General features: G+C 40.6%; 1 protein-coding gene across 2 annotated transcripts; it reads right to left on the bottom strand.

Annotated features, from left to right (window-relative positions):
• Positions 1–1,655: 1,655 nt before the first annotated feature.
• Positions 1,656–13,138, bottom strand: glmp (glycosylated lysosomal membrane protein). Of its 2 annotated transcripts, none has more exons than XM_080859418.1 (6): positions 13,037–13,138; positions 6,816–7,079; positions 6,154–6,348; positions 4,793–5,011; positions 3,997–4,262; positions 1,656–3,711 (listed from the first exon to the last, which is right to left on the bottom strand). In XM_080859418.1, exons 2-6 carry the CDS (start codon positions 7,071–7,073, stop codon positions 3,540–3,542), a joined length of 1,110 nt encoding a protein of 369 aa, XP_080715544.1. In that variant the 5' UTR covers positions 7,074–7,079; positions 13,037–13,138; the 3' UTR covers positions 1,656–3,539. The 2 variants fall into 2 exon arrangements, with proteins under 2 accessions (XP_080715544.1, XP_080715543.1); XM_080859417.1 differs by lacking the exon at positions 13,037–13,138 and adding an exon at positions 9,429–9,539.
• Between the last annotated feature and the right edge of the window lie 1,028 nt (positions 13,139–14,166).

Raw genomic sequence — 14,166 nt, forward strand, 5'->3', positions numbered from 1 at the left:
TGAGTAATTGTGAACATTTCGCCCCGACATTCTCCGCAGCGCTCACAAGCCCCTGCCGCGCCCCTCCTCCTCCTAGTGCTCCTGCAGTGTTGAGCATGGTGTTGGAGTTGAGCGCCAGGCCAAACGGCTGCATCCTACTTCTTCTCTGACCCGCAGCATCAGACAAATCCATAAGGACAGGGAACTGCAGCAAGCAGCTCAGCTTTTATCTTGGATCAGGCCGACTAGTAAAACAAATGTGTTTTTTATATATTTACTTATAATTATTATTATTTTCAACTTTATTAATAGTTTTGGCGATGGGTGCCCTTTTTCTTGGTTTGAGCACCTGCCCCCCAAAATGTCTGTGCACGTGCCTATCTTACTATAACTATTATCTCACTGTAACCGAGCCTGCCCTCGTGTTTGATCCTAGATTTAAATCTCTTTATCCTCATGCCCTCTCTCCCCCCCTCTCTCTCCTGCCCTCACTTAACTACCTCTGGGGCTCTGGTATGAGCTTTGGCCCGCTTCATCCCTACCAGGATCACAGAACCTCTGATCTGGAAATAAAGATGCTATTAAGTACATTTCTGATTCAGATGCTCTTTTTTGTACGTTGAGAAGTCTGAGAGGGGTGTGAATGCATTATTGAAACTGAGATAAGATTGTGGGTTGTTGTGACTTGTCACTTGTTGTGACAGCAGTAATCATTGTGAAGGCATGTCACACATACCTATCCACCATACATCTTCTATAGGTCAGCCTGCATACATTGAGTGAGCAAAACGGTCAAATCAGCGCATATCAAGATTTAAGTGTCCAAGGCAGGCCGCTGCCACACCTGTCCCCTGGACGCACATTTTGCCTATATCATTTTAAACTCTCACTAACCATCGCCGTCATGTCCCTGTCCCCTGGACGCTTACAGGCATACATGAAGTTCTGCAGCCGTAATACTATTTAAAAATATACGTTTCCTTCGGAGGGGCAACACATACATGACCAAAACTGTTACTCTGTGACACTCGTTTTCAGTATCAGCATTATTTTTGTGAAGAGCTCAATTTGATTAAGCGTATCCTCTAGAAAATGAGGTTACAAACAAGGTGTCCAGCTCTTCTGGACCCAGAGGTAGAGTGTGTAAATGGTAGGTGAGAGAAAGGTAAACACAGTAAAACAGATAATCACATGAAAATCAGATGCCCTCTGTAATGTCTGAAACTACACAGTCAGACACCATTACAACAATGTTGGAAACAGGAACCTACTGATGCAAAAAGGTTTTTATTTCAAGATTTTGTGCATGACAAAGGATGTTTTGACCACGGACACCTGCACTCAAAATTATTCAAGCAAAGAAAGTTTGAGGTACACAAATGAGGTTAGAATGAGAAATAATTTAACCCAGGGGTCTTCAAACAGGGGGTCCGCGGAGGTACTGCAGGGGGGTCGCGAAATCTTTGGTTGATAAGACAATAATTTTTTATATTTCTAAAAAAAAAAAAAAATTCAACCAATTTTTTTCCCCCCAAATTTAAATGTCTTCCGAATCAGAATTGTATTTATTCCCTTTAAATTTACATTAACATAAATCCAAAATATTGTAGCGAACGTATAAATTGATCCAGAAGACGTTATCTTTCAGTCCAATCGACACATTCAGCTACCCACAGGAGCTCTCTCAAGCTGGGCACTGGTTCACTCACAGCACCTTTCATGCAAATACGACAGCACAGGCACTAGCCAATCAGATCGCGTTTCTGCTCAAGTCTTAATAGCGCGAAGATCAAAAATAAAAGATGGCGGACCAAACTCCGTAGCTGTTCTTGTTTGTACCTATAAATTGTTAGTTTGACATTTTTTTGCTTAGATTTTTAAAAATAAATAAAGAGAAATAGACACTGTACAAGGTCAAAAAACGTTAATTGTAACTGAAAAATAATTGTAACTGAAAAATAAGTTGTTATATATTGTTAGCTCAGAGTTGTTTGCAAGATGTATGTTAATAAATGGCAGTGGCCCGGCCACCCTGTACCTTTCATGTTGTTAAATGTTGAATTCAATTCAATGTTAAAAAATGTTAAGTTAAATTCGTTGTTCAAAAATGTTAAGTTAAATTCGTTGTTCAAAAATGTTACGTTAAATTCAATGTTAAAACATACAAATGTTAATGAATATATTAACCTTTGTATTATTTGAATAGCTTAGTATTGAACACACAATAACAGGGTAGCTATGTTTATTTGGCACTAGGCCCAGTATATTATAAACAAAATTTTAGGCAATTGATATAGTAGGGGGTCCCTGCTCATCTCGCCATCAGTTTGGGGGTCCCTGGCCTGAAAAACTTTGAAGACCCCTGATTTAACCCGTTAGAACTGTACCACTGAGGTACATGGAGGTTTAATGAGTTAAACACACATAAACACACACAGCTGTGCATTAGGTTGAATTGCTGTGTAAAACAAGAATGAGTTCAGCTGATTCACTGCTAAGCTGGAAGCTTTTACACATCAGGAGTGGGCTGAAATACCACCAGGGAGGTATCACCAAGGGATCACCTTCCACAAATGTTTCTAGAAGGTTTTCAAGTGCAAAAATTGATCCATGTAATACTGGTCAGGGGGTTGAATCATTTTTTTTTACACAGACATCTTTCATGTGAAAAAAAAAACCAATCCTTTCTGATTAGGTTTAATATATATGAAATATTTTTAGACTGACTGCAAATCACTATGTCTTCAGGATTAAGGGGGTTGAATAATGTTGAGTTCAGATGTACATCCCAGGTCATTCATCTTGCATGACGTGACACATTCAAAATGGCCAATCATCAGTTAGAAAAAATTGCAAATTCAGTTCTGTACAGCTACTACTGTAAGGTCCTGCTCTGTACGTGTTTGCGTGCCTGGTGTCAGTAGCATGTCTCATATAGTGCAAGGCACACATTAACACACAGCTCAGGTTTCTACCTGCTCAGTAAAACTCACTCTAAACCCCATTCCCAACCCAGAACACAGCATCAGTGTAACCTGTTCCGCACTGGACTTTGACATAAGTCAAATGAAAGCAAACCCCTGGTGTTAGCATTCACAAACACTTCTCTGTTAAAGTGGCCAGGAAGGAGGCTTATACCTGGTAGCTTCCATTCCACCTGCTCATAATGGTTTTGACTTCGACACCACACAGGAGTCTGCACGTATCTCAGACGTTCTATCCTGCTATGCTCATCAAGCTAATGCATTGATTTGAAAAATCGAATAACCAGAGGTTCTGCCTGAACGAGCAGAAATTGCGTAGATCTTGTATAATTAGGCAGTATTTGAGGAATAACGCTCCTCACACAGAAATCAAATTAAGGCTAAACTTGCTTGCCAGAAAAAAAGGATATCCTCACACACTAACCAAGCAGAATAAAGCTTCTATGCAAAGATATGACCTATAAATTCTCAATTGAAATGCCCAACATCCCAATTTTGGGGTGTGTGTGTGTGTGTGCATGTGTGTGTGTGTGTGTGTGTGTGCAAGTGAAGATGCATGTCTTCAAGTGAATAGTCCTAGTTGATTGGCTCATAGCCCTGTGGATGCTGGCCTTTCTTGAAGATGCAGGCCCCAGCCCCCCCAAAGAGGATGAGGGCCAGGGGAGTCCCCAGCCCCACGGCCATGATGCTCAACACCAGTGGAGAGAAAGAGTCTAGCGGGGGAGGACCCAACCCCACCAACATAGACCTGAGGGAGAGATGGAGGAAGAGGGGAGAGAGAGATGGGGAGTGAGAGATGACAAAAAGATGCTTAAAACATGTTAAAACATAACTCCTTCAAGTTCTAAACAAAATAATAATAATAATAATAATTCATTTAATTTGTAGTGCACTCTCCATTCAAACAGAATCTCAGAGTGCTACATAGTTAAAAACAGCCCATAACAAAAGCATAGTTACTAAAAATAGTATGGCTAATGACAGTAAAAGAGAGATAAAGCGGTATCCAAGGGGACTCCGGTGTATGACCCACCAGCTGAGGTAGTTGGTGACGTTGTAAAAGGGATCTCCGGCAATACTGAAAGTGATGTTGAGTGCAGAGGTCTGCTGCCCATCTCTGAAGAATGCTCGGACCCACCCGGAGGGCGGCAGCTGAGAGACAAGGACAGGGTTGGAATGCCGGCAGGGAGTGGCATCCTCAAATTTGGGCTGTGCTGTCCGATAGGCCACCGGCTTCCACTGGGTGTACCCCAGAACTGTGGAGGAGGCGTTGCTGGGAGACGAGACCCACTGAGACACCTGAGATACAAGGAACATGGCCGAGCATTAGTGATCAGCACACACACATTCATCTTATAGCACTTCAAGCTCTTGTCTGTAAAAGGAAGGCCACCACTAGAGCTTCTTTCATCATGTAAACATATCAAACCTCAGCCGTTTAGATGGGGAATATGGGGCATATACCGGAAAAGTAAAAAAGTTTCGAATTTTAAATCTATGGGTCAAAGTTTGAAATGTATGTATTTATTTTATCATGCATTTTTATTTATTATTGTTAATAAATACACCCACAATTGTTGTTGTTTTTACTGTTTTTGTTATAATTATTATTATCATTAAGGATTAAGGAACAGATGCTCTTCATGTTTATGCTTGTTAATGTTTATGTGTCCAAACAATTTAACAATTTTCTGGCATCTTCAAAGAAACTGCTTTGATGACAGGATGGTATATAGTGACAGAATCCAAATCCTGACAGATTTTCAGCAAACCTAATGTTAGAATGGTCAGAGTTAGCACTGCATTGACAGTCTGGAGTGAGGTCTGACCTTGAATATGGAGGGTGTGTATTCATCATCAATAGACCTGAGCACATCCACCTGGCCCCGCTGCGCCGCACTGCTCACAGACTGGAGCTCCAGAGCGAAGCGAGACTGGTTTGACCTTGGGGTCACATTATCCAGCCATATACGCAGCTGGGAGGAGTTGGCATTGTGTAGGAGGCCTGGCCACACACTGCCTCGTCCTGCAGACTCAAATGCAGAGAACTGTGGAGACAGCAGATGTAGAATATTATAAAACAATTGGGTTCAATCGCGTAATTTAGCTGTTTCTGAATGGACGAGAGATGTTCCATGCTATAAGTTATTCGTCAACATACCAACAGTTACGGGACTTTTCACAGCTAATAATAAATCACTCCGCGATGAAAAATTTGCGTTGATGTTAACCGTTAATTTAAAATTCCAAACCAAGACGTTGACAATGGAACAATTTTTTGTTGCGGAGAAACAATGGCGAAATAAACCATTTTTAATCAATAACTTCGTGTTGAAATGTTCATTTGTTGACGGTAGAATTGTTTTATAAAAGCAATATAGCACTCGTGGGAGTGGGGTAGGTATGGGATAATCCCACGGGTGTTGTTGCCTACACCACTCGGCCTGCGGCCTCGGTGGCAACGGCCAAACACCACCCGTGGGATTATCCCTTACCTACCCCACTCCCACGAGTGCTATATTGCTTAAATGGCTAATAGTATCTTGACCATGACATAAATAACCCAAGTTCTCAAGTCCACAAGAAGAAAGCTAAAGCAGATATGGAAAATGTGTTATAAAGAGACCATAACACAGTTTTCCATTTATCCTCCATTTTCTATCCATCCTCCCCCTTGCGTCTTTTCTTTTTCTGAAAAGCTTTCTTAGAATAAACAGCGCTCATAATTAAACTGCTGGTTACCATCATTTATTTCCTTTTACTGGTCGGTGTCTGCTTTAGCTATCTTCTTTCTTTGCTAGATAGAGCCAGTTTACACTGTCTTAAAGGAAACACCTGGGTTCATCTTCAGTTACTTGCCAGATTCTTGCATGGAATAGCCATGGGTTTTCTAATGATAATTCAGGTTTAGCCAACAAAATCTATTAGAACACAGGAATGATGGTTACAGAAATTGGGCTTTTGTAGATATTGCAGGAAAAATAAGCGGTTTCAAGCTATGCCGATTATTTATAACATTAACAATGTCTATTCTATTTTTGTGATCAATTTAGGTTACTTAAATACGATATCATTGAAAAAAATATTTCTCAAGTGACTTGAAGCAACTTTCTTCAAATGCAAATTCTAAAAATTCCTATGAATTGATTGATGGAAGAGGGGCATCATGACGCAATCTAGTAGCACTTACAGCCAGGCAGACGGAGCCATTTCTGAAACTGTTGGAGCTGTTCCGGCCACAAAGTGTGACTGAGTGGTTGGTGAGGTTGATGGTTGCGTTGAGATCGTCCCAACTGAAGTCCTGCAGCTCGTACGGTGGAAAGAAGCTGGATGGGCCCAGGTGTTCAGGGTCTGCAGTATCATTCACATCATCATATTCCCACAACTGTATGAGAGAAGACAACCATATACATTGCCAAGGTTTACATTCAGCGCTCAATCTAATGTGACGCACATGTCACTCCCACAAGTGCATATCACAAAGGACTAAATTGCAGACAGCTAGACATTTAGATATTTATACTATGTTAATGACGTTAAGTAAGGAATAATGTATACGAACAGGACTCGTAAATGCATAATTGCAGCTCGTCAAACATTTTAAAATGCCAAAGCCATATGCCCTGAAACTGACTGTTTCATTCTTAATATATGTGATTCTGTTAATGTATGTGATTTTGTATGTGTATGTGATTTTGTATGTGTATGTGACTCTGTTAATGTATGTGGATTTGTATGTGTATGTGATTTTGTTAATGTACAGTCTGTGATTGTAGCCAAAGGTTGTTGATATCTGAGCTCAACAGCCAATTAAATTATAACCCTTCCATGCTTTTAAAGCAGCCCACTCACCCTGGTAAACACCACTGCACTGCTGAACTGCACACTGCTCTCTGGCACCACCTTCAGGCTACCTGAGTAGTTGCCGTTCAGAAAGGCCTCCCAGTCTATGTGCACAGCAGAAGAAGAGGAGTTGGTGTGCACCAGCATCAATGCAGGCGCTTCATGGCTGCAGAATAGGAAGTGGAGTGTGTCGCCTGAGCCCACTGAACGCACATGAACCACCCCAGCTCCTATGGAAGGTTCCTCCTGACCAGGGTTCAGCTCCATGGACACCTAAAGACAATTTACACACATAACAGAATTTATAGAGTGATTAAGCATAAGAAGCTGCCAGTTTACATGAAATCATAACAGACAGTATAAGTATAAGGGATTTATTTGCCGATAACGACCAGCTGCCTATACATTATCACGCTTATTACACGAATTATAAGAAATTCCTCCAAAATATCCTTCTATGACTTTGTTGCCGTTTCGTAGCTTCTACACAAACATAACTCTGGTAACTCAATGTGCTATTGTTCTTAGTTTGCTATATAATTATATAGTGTATACTGCAAATAGTGTGGAACGGTACTCTTTAATAAAAAAGAATCTAGCCCAAATAAGGAGGCAGCTTAAAAATATGTATGGCATATGGTGGATGTCTTATAATCAAAATAAAATCGTAGCCAATAAAGCACTGACTTGAAAGCGGTCTTAGGGCGAGAGACAGATGACCTCTTAGCCTGTGGACAATGATGTGGCATATTATGCTAATTTAGTTGGAGAAATTCAGATAAAGCGGCCGTGGCCGTCAGAGACAAATGACCTATTACCCATTTAACCATAGACATAAGAAGACCTATGCTGTGAACCATGATTGGGAATATTACTTTAATTTAACTCTACCGCAAACTGCAAACTTAAATCTAACTTTTTGTTTATGAAAACAGTGTCTTGCCATATGTGTCTCAGACCTATTCATCTGTTTCATTATTCATGAGGTATCATGACCAGATGTACAGTACATGTGTTTAATTAACGCATGTTTACAAAGGCATTTCATTGACTTAACTCAATGGACGACATTCAGTTTAATAGTTTGTCATTTCCTCTTGATAGCGTAACTATGTTTCTGATCTGATTGATGTGAAGACACCAGGTTTCATTCCCCTTCCCCTGCCAACATGCCTATGTTTTCATGGAAGCCTAACATTTGTGGGTTTCCTTTACACACCAACTGTTTACTCTCTTTCACAATCCAGTCAGAGTGGTACAACACTTAATGGTGTTCGGATCCAGTCAGAGTGGTTGTACAACACTCAATGGTGATTGGCACAAATGTGAGAGGAGTCCAAGTGTACGTGAACCAAGTCTCACTTCCCTTTGACAGCATGGGATGTAGGTGCATGCCAAGGCTACTTTAGAACGAGACTTAGTTACAACGATATAACTTGGAAAGAAATCCTGTCACCGTAGTCAGGGTGAAAAATTGGAATATAATGTCACGTAAGGTTTCATTAAAGTTATTTCACATGTGGTATTGTTACAGAGATTTGTATGCCTTTTGTCATATATTTTTAAGGAACCTGGCTTCAGCTAGGAGCCGCCACTGTCTGTGAGAGAGGTTTGAAGATGGCTGCTGGGACGGTCTTGTGATCAAGGTCTTATGACAGTGTCAGAAATGTAGAATGGCCATCTCACAATGTGACTGCTGCTTAAACCAACCAATAGGAATGTAGCAACGGATCAGAGTGGTTGTGATGAGTTGCTCATTAGTGAGTTGGCCTTCATGTAAGCAACATATTCAGTTCACCTTGTTACACTAAGATTCAATACCATTTCAATTGTGGCTGAAAATAAGCTATGCTTACTAGAATCATTAGATTTCATCTCAAAGCATATATGTCACGAAAGCCATTTCATTAACCTTTGTAAAAACGTCCCTATGAAGAATCCCATTGATTTCCCTAAGCGTCACAAACGAACCCACCAGGGGGCGACTAGACTACTACTCCCTATAACCAATTTGACAGCATTATCAATATGGCGACGAAAATCCAAATCCAGAGCCTAGCAACACCAAATATTATAAACCCTTTTAACTGCATAAGATGTATGAAAAGGCAAAATGAAAATAAAGAATAATATTTTTTGGTACCCTACAAACAAAAGGAAAATACACCGATGAGTCATGGTATGTGTTTACATTTTGTTCGATCGAATTAAAGCCGGAAGTATGAGCTGCAGGTTTCCTCGAATGTTGCACTAGCTCGAGTCTGAGCTCCGAAGAGGAGTTCGTAGTTCTGAGCTTTATGTAAATAGCCTAAATCTTACTATGAATATACGCCTGTCCGCTGTCGACATTAAAGTTTTATCGTCACATGTATGGAACCAGCTAAAATACACCAATAACTATGTAGGCTAGTTAGCTATCTAGTAGCTAAATAATGTGGATATAGCATTAAAGATAGATCAGCAAGCTGTATTTTTACTCAACCTGACAACAAACACCAGGCCAATAAATAGATTGAAAGATTGGTAACGTACAACTTACACGTAGGCTAACGTTACACATGCTACCATGTAAAGATTGGGAATCAAAAGCCTAATATCACCTTACTGGTTCACTCAACGTACATTGCGTCGATATTCGCCATATCCAACAAGCCCACTTGTAGTATGTATGAGTAAAAATAAAATAAATGTATAAAACGGAACTGTGGGAAGTACAACAAAATCCATCTTCCACTTTTTTAGGACTCACAACAAGCGAGTGATCATATGACAGCCCCGCCAATGATCAGCTGACCCAAGTGTTTCAGCGTCACATGTTCGAGCAGCGTGAATTTAACCTATCAGAAGGTCGCTTCCGGTCTCGATTTCTGGATGGAAAATTAAAAGTAAAAACCCAGGAATACTGCTCTATATAATATCACGGACGAAAGAATATTACTTTAGTTTAATCCATACAGGGGTAAAGCATTTTGACATTTAATTTCCTAAAAACATTTGCCGCCCCCTAAGTTTCATTTATATGCTTTAGTATGGTATCAAACCAGGTAAGGCCTATGACTCGATCTGGCACTCCGCCAGTAGGCGAGACTCGCCACTTTGTGAATGAGGCGCGAACCTCAAGCGATCTGGCTCTCCGCCAGTGGGCGAGACTCGCCACTTAGTGAATGAGTGAATGCGTTCACGTACCGTGATATGGCACTCCGCGAGTGGGCGAGACTCGCCACTTTGTGAATGAGGCGCGCCTCACCTAGGACTCAATCTGGCATTCCGCGCCGCATTTCATAGAGGCAGTGGCGCAGGCACACATGAGACTTTTACCAAAGACCCTAGCCTACTATAAACGTTGTTGAGACTCTTAGTAAAGATCTTACTCATTCTCACAGAGACAAAACAAATAGCTACACAGTCAAGCAATGTCATTTATTTCTTTAAAGTTTTTAAAATTGTTAAATTAAAAATCTTAGCCTATGCGTTGTTGAGACTCTAATTAAAGATCTTACTCATTCTCGTGGTTGAAAGTCGGTAAGAAAACAGACAAATACCTACACGGTCAAGCAATGTCATTTAATGTCATTTATTTCAAAAACCAACAACCAGAGTCTAATAGTTCTGGTTCCAAGACACAAAAAGAGAGATCCTCACATTAACAATGAACATATTCTGGTAAATTTAAGAATCACATTTTTTTTTAATGTATTTATTTTAGTGATTAATATTTGTTTACAGTTTTGCTTGATGTGTTTTTGTTTATGGATCATCAGTTTATCAACAATTTTATGAAAACCTAACTTCATGGACTTTAACTGTCAGTAGGCCTAGGCCTAACCGCACAGACAATCCTTTGTACATTGTGATGTTGTCAGGACAACGACATTGAATGCAAATTAAGGGAAATTAAGTTCCCTATCCCTGTGTTCCCTATCCCCACTTTGACATTTGATGTACGTCTGGTAACACTGAAGCTGGACACTACTGTATTTAACATTGACTGTGGAGTGGCTCCTTGGATATCTGTTTAATAATGTTTTATTAATTTGTGAGCTTATGGATTTCCCCCATTGATGGAATATGTTGCTACCTCGATAGACAGTGACTACCTTGATCCAGGTGTGGACGAAGATTCAACAAGGGATCGTTAACAGATGTAAAATTGGAATGCTTTGTGAGATGTAGAAATTTGTCAAATTATTTATTTATTTCTGGGAGAAAATGGCACCCAGTCAACAGTAAACTGGTAAGTCACAGTAATACAATTCATTTTCATTCCTGTATAGCTATTGTTGACTAGCAATGAAGTATACGTCACTAGTACGCACCGCGCGTGCGCACCGCCCGAGCGCACCGCCACGTGCACCCCACCACGTACACGAAGCCCCGTACACTTGGCACCGTACACAGGAGCAGTAAAGATCTCCGTAAGCAGGTTATCTCATTGTTCTACATTCCACGTTGAAAAATGGGAAATACTTGTTGTTTTCCGTTGGTAAGCCTACACTATATGTAACACGTTAAGAAATTACATTTTAAACATTAAGAAACAAATGTTTCAAGTGTTAGCCTAGGTAGCCTGCATTAGCCTGGAAAGCAACTGCGTAGCATATCAGCCAATTTGAGACGTAACTTTAAGTCGTTTATAATGTTGCTTTATCAATATCTCTCCAGTTATCTTTCGATCGGTTATCAGTCGATGCTATGATAGAATCTTTCTGCCCAGATAAATGCAAAAGAGGTGTGATCGCTTTGCATTGGCTTAGCGCAAATAACGTCGATCAAGGAAGGTTGACCAGTAGCATAGCTTTGACCAGAGAGACTCAGAGATCAACGTCCAGAACAAACTGGCACATATAAGAGAGGTTTTCGTTCAAACATGCTTTCAAAGGGTGTACTGTATATTATTGTCACCACTGACTTGTTTCTCTGCCCCTACTCCCCTTACCCCTGTAACAGTAACCCTATTAGCACAGTGTATACCAACTAAACTGGTGTTGCCTGTATCATGTATTTACCACCAGATGTCAGTATACTGTATATTATACATTTACCAAATGCTGGCTGTGTACAACCCCTGTTGTTTCCCTTCCCCCTCTGCCACACAACCCTCCCCTCCCCCTTCCTATTTCCACCCGGCTGACCTCGAGCAGATAGGTCCCCCCTTATGTGCAGTGGTTTTGCTAAAGTTCCTTCCTGGCTAACAGGGAGTTTTTTCTTGCCCCTGTTGCCATTGTGCTTGCACTAAGGGGGTTCAGGCTCTGGGCTCTGTAAAGTGCCTAGAGACATAGTATTGATATGGCACTATATAAATAAAATTGAATTGAATTGAATTGTACAATGACATGCTGTGAATTACAGAACAGCCATGCATTTGTGTATTGACATACAATGTCACTCGCTTGCAGGGAACATGCAGGGAGGTGTACCATCCCCCAGTAAGTAAACCCTTAAACCCCCATATTAAGCCAATGTGGTGCCTGATTGTGATGTGATTCACCAAATGGTACAATGTAGGTGTAAGCAGCCAGTTTGACACAAGTGAAAATAAATGTTACAATAATAACCAATAATACCTCAAAATGCTGAACTTTTGAAATGTGTCTCTCAGCTGTCAATTGAGTGTGTTGATGATACAGAGCCTGACTTGTTTGTCACATCCTCCTACCCTAGACGAGGTAAGTGCCATTCAACTACATGAAAAGGCTTTATTGATAGTGTCATATTTAAAACTAAATAATAACTCTTCATTTCTGGTAATAGAAATGTAGAGCATCTCATTTGTGTTGTTTATATCAGTATGTGGTTGTTAGTGTTTACTGTATGGCTGTGTCAAATCTTGTTCTTGTTCTTATCAAAACGGGATAAAGGAGAACGCCAGCTCTTGGAGCAGAGACATGAGGCAGTAATTGAAGAGCTGAAGGTAGGTTTACCAGAACTTGATCCATAGATGAAATGTCAGGTTTGTGTTTATCAATTGCATGTACTTGTTTGGAGGGAATTGTGTGAGTAGCCAAAAAACTACATGAAAAATTGAATTAGTGTATTTGCAAAAGTAAGTGAACCCCCAGCTGCATTGGTAAAGTCAAGTAGGTAACAGATTCGGTGAAACACATTTGGGTGTTTAATTAGTCAATTAAGCAAACCAATCAAATAAGACATCGTTAGGAAAAGGGTTGGGCAACACAGATTAAAAGACAGAGGAAACCAACCAAACTACTGTAGTGCCAAGGTGTACCCACACAGATCAACAATGCCGAGAGGAAAGGAGATATCCGAGGAAATCAGGAGGAAGGTACTGACAGCCCATCAGTCTTGGGAAAGCTATAAGACCATCTCCAAAAGATTCCAGCTCCATCCATCCACTGTAAGACAAATAATTTACAAATGGAGGGCATTCAACATGACCGCATCTATGCCTAGAAGTGGCGGCCATAAAGACCATCACCAAGAAGCACCAGAAGAAGAAGAAATTGGGTAAAAGCCAACCCACACATCACCTCTAAAGAGTTGCGGACCTCTCTGGCAGCATCTGGGGTAAATGTACGTGCGTCTACAATCAGACGAAAATTCTTTGTCTTTTCTCCAAACAAAGCAGTTTTGATAGTGACCAAATAATTCTATCTTGGACTCATCGGTCCAGAGAATTGACTTCCAGAAGGCCTCTGGTTTGTCCAAGTGCTCTCTGGCAAAAGTTGAAACGGGCAGCTTTGTTCTTTCTTGAGAGCAGAGGCTTCCTTTTAGCAACCTGACCATGAATGTCATGTCTATTACATTTTCGTCTGATTGTAGACGCATGTTACAGTGGATGGATGGAGCTGGAATCATTTGGAGATGGTCATATAGCTTTCTCAAGACTGATGGGCTGTCAGTACCTTCTTCCTGATTTCCTCGGATATCTCCTTTCCTCTCGGCATTGTTGATCTGTGTGGGTAGTGGTACACCTTGGCAATACAGTAGTTTGGTTGGTTTCCTCTCTCTTTAAATCTGTGTTGCCCAACCCTTTTCCTACAATTTCTCATTTGATTAGTTTGACTAATTAAGCACCCAAATATGTTTCACCGAATCTGTTACCTGCTTGACTTTACCAATGCAGTTGGGGGTTCACTTACGTGGCTACTCACACAATTCCCTCTAAACAAGTACATACAATTGATAAAAATAAACCTGACATTTCATCTATGGAAAAATGGTGATAAGAAAATTGAAAAATCATGGTAAAACAACAGAAAACTGCTCAAGGAGTTCACATACTTTCAAGTGGCACTGTATATAAACACCAATCTCTTGAAATGAAGTCAAGTTGTGTAATGATGTGATGTGATGTGTTGTGTCTTTAATGTTAATATAAACCAAATTGTCACTTTGGGTT

This window comes from Sprattus sprattus (genome assembly GCF_963457725.1).
Source record: "Sprattus sprattus genome assembly, chromosome: 20".
In the NCBI taxonomy this organism is placed as follows: domain Eukaryota; kingdom Metazoa; phylum Chordata; class Actinopteri; order Clupeiformes; family Clupeidae; genus Sprattus; species Sprattus sprattus.

What these genes read in the sequence shown, in the direction of transcription:
- glmp (XM_080859417.1), bottom strand. Translation starts at nt 9,533, where the DNA reads ATGGATTTTGTTGTACTTCCCACAGTTCCGTTTTATACATTTATTTTA. An exon ending in ACACACCCTCCATATTCAAG is followed by an intron (nt 4,263 to 4,792) that starts GTCAGACCTCAC and finishes CTTGTATCTCAG; the next exon opens with GTGTCTCAGTGGGTCTCGTC. An exon ending in GTCACCAACTACCTCAGCTG is followed by an intron (nt 3,712 to 3,996) that starts GTGGGTCATACA and finishes TCTCTCCCTCAG; the next exon opens with GTCTATGTTGGTGGGGTTGG.